The 2,535-nt window shown below is 46.5% G+C and overlaps 1 protein-coding gene across 1 annotated transcript; it reads right to left on the reverse strand.

Moving 5' to 3' along the window:
* Nucleotides 1–82: 82 nt before the first annotated feature.
* Nucleotides 83–2,442, reverse strand: si:dkey-251i10.1 (uncharacterized protein LOC100038774 homolog). Its single transcript, XM_018691941.2, has 4 exons — nucleotides 2,230–2,442; nucleotides 896–1,382; nucleotides 661–801; nucleotides 83–513 (listed from the first exon to the last, which is right to left on the reverse strand). Exons 1-4 carry the CDS (start codon nucleotides 2,338–2,340, stop codon nucleotides 356–358), a joined length of 897 nt encoding a protein of 298 aa, XP_018547457.1. The 5' UTR covers nucleotides 2,341–2,442; the 3' UTR covers nucleotides 83–355.
* Between the last annotated feature and the right edge of the window lie 93 nt (nucleotides 2,443–2,535).

The raw sequence follows: 2,535 nt of genomic DNA on the forward strand, positions 1-2,535 counted from the left end.
AATCCACTTCGTGCATTGCATTATCCAGTGAGTGCCTATGTCATGCACTGACAGTGGAGAAGAGACAGTTGAAATCAAGTGGTTTAGTTTGTTCCCCAGAATAAATTTATTCAAGTTGGGACCATACAAACCTAGTGAATGACAGGAGGAGGTATCAGATTTCTTACAGGAATGACATTGGTAAAGAGGGTGTGGAACGTTTAAAATCAAAGATGCACAACGTACAGCCATCGCCCACAGCTAGTGGTGAGACACTATAGTTTGTTCCCATAAATAAGGCAGAACGCTTGAGTCCATAGAAATGGAAAGTTATTACATTTAGCCAAATTGGACAGTGATGTGACAACAAGATGATTTAGATGACTTTCTTCAGCTCATCGTACAACACCAGCACGAAGGCTCCGCCCATGCCTCTGAGCACGTTGGACCAGGCTCCCTTGAAGAAAGCCTTACCACCTTCATCACGTGCAATCTTACGCCAGCAGTCAATGGTCCCGCTGTACATGATGTCAGCTGAGGAAGGTAAGAAAAGAGAAAAGTTAGATGAAGCGGGGCAGAAATAAAACTTTTGCCCTTCCGCATTTGCCCAAACAACCACATATGCAAGCGTCTAAACAATAGCAATGTCTACTCTCAACAGTATGTGTCAACCAAACTCACCTCCTTTGCGTCCGGACTGCATCATCATACGTCTACGGACAGTGTCGAAGGGGTATGAAGTCAGGCCAGCAACAGCTGTCACAGTCTGTGCAATCATCCAGCTCACCAATATGTGGGTGTTCTTGGGGTCTGGAAGCATACCTGTAAACACAGAAGGAAAATAGTTACAAACCTAGAAGGTGTATGTTTGTCTCTTCAGGGGTTCAAGTGTATGTGAGTGTGGAAATCAACGTACCCTTAGCTGTGTCATAGATGCCAAAGTATGCAGCCCTGTAAATGATGATGCCCTGCACAGACACATTGAATCCCTGGTACAAGCCTCTCAAACCATCAGATTTGAAGATCTTCACCAGGCAGTCACCCAGACCATTGAACTCTCTCCCAGCTCCAGCCTTTCCCACATCGGCGGCCAGACGGGTACGGGCGAAGTCGAGGGGGTACACGAAACACAGAGAGGTGGCTCCGGCAGCACCACCAGAGGCCAGGTTACCGGCGAAGTACCTCCAGAACTGGGTGCGCTTGTCAACACCATCAAGGAAGATCTTCTTGTACTTGTCCTTGAAGGCGAAGTTGAGGGCCTGGGTGGGGAAATATCTGATGACATTGGCAAGGTTACCTCTCCAGAAGGAAAGGACTCCCTGCTCCTTGGGGATACGGACAACGCAGTCGATGATACCCTTGTACTGCTTATCTGCGGTGATCTGCTTACTGGCATGCTGGACCTGAGGGAATGAAAGACAAACCAAAAAAAGATGTGTTAGGGTTAGTGGAGCCAATCCAACTGTTGAGCATATGACAATCACAAGGTCTCCTTGTTGTGACCTTGGTAGGTGTTAAACCTGTAAAAGTTGCTGCAAAGTCTAAACCTCAGTGCAATTTAACATCAGTGTTTACTAGTAATCAATTGATAACGGCGGCCATAATGAGTTTTGATCAACCAGACATTTGTTAATCTAACGGATTAAAAAATATCTAACTTTAAATTAATGTGAGGTGGGGGTGATAGTAGAGGATGCGATAGCACTAATGTCGCTCTGCAGGTTTGACAGATAAGTGTGTAAAACTCGTTGACCCGGCTGTGAATGACTGAACCGGGCCTTGGTATAGCCATCTCACTTAACGCTAGCTAATGTCTTGGCCACCATGTCGATACTGTAGTCAATTAAAGAAAGGACATAATCTGCATGGTATCCTGCTGAATGTGCCTATGAAATATTAGAGTTGTATATGTACTGGAGGAGTAACTGTATGTTTGTACACAATGTCCCAATGTCACTACAAGCGTTTGTCCTTTGTTAGCTACGCCGGCTAAGGTTAACGTGGGAAGCTAGCGTTAGCAGCCAGGCTCGTGTAGGTCATTTCCCACTGCCTGATGAGATGACCTTAGATCCTAGGACCCATCACCCTTAGGATTTTCATCAATTCAACATCAACAACACATACTACTGAATGGGACTTCAAGTCCGCGGATATCTGAGGACTACCGGCAAAGACAAGCACTTAACTATGATTCACAAGAGCTAGCCGGCTAACACACCGAGCCTTCCGGAAGGCAGATTTTTTTTTTACCTGAAGGAGAAGCTTCACTCTCTCGATAGGGGCGACGGCTGTTTTGGAGATGGCAGCGGAGATACCACCAGCCAAGAAATCCTTCGCGAAAGAAATAGCCTGCTCACTCATGTTGCGATGTTCTTGATGTGCCTTTCAGGTAACCAGTACACAAAAATATATCCCCACTGCCCTCTACAGCTGATGGCCTGCACCGACGAAATGGCCGATTGTGTAGCCGCGTTGCGGATTTATCTAACACACTGGCTCGCGAGACAGTACGAGAACTACGAACGGATGCTTGGCCAATCCGCGAAGGTCACGAGG

The sequence above is a fragment of the Lates calcarifer genome, linkage group LG20, assembly GCF_001640805.2.
Source record: "Lates calcarifer isolate ASB-BC8 linkage group LG20, TLL_Latcal_v3, whole genome shotgun sequence".
In the NCBI taxonomy this organism is placed as follows: domain Eukaryota; kingdom Metazoa; phylum Chordata; class Actinopteri; family Centropomidae; genus Lates; species Lates calcarifer.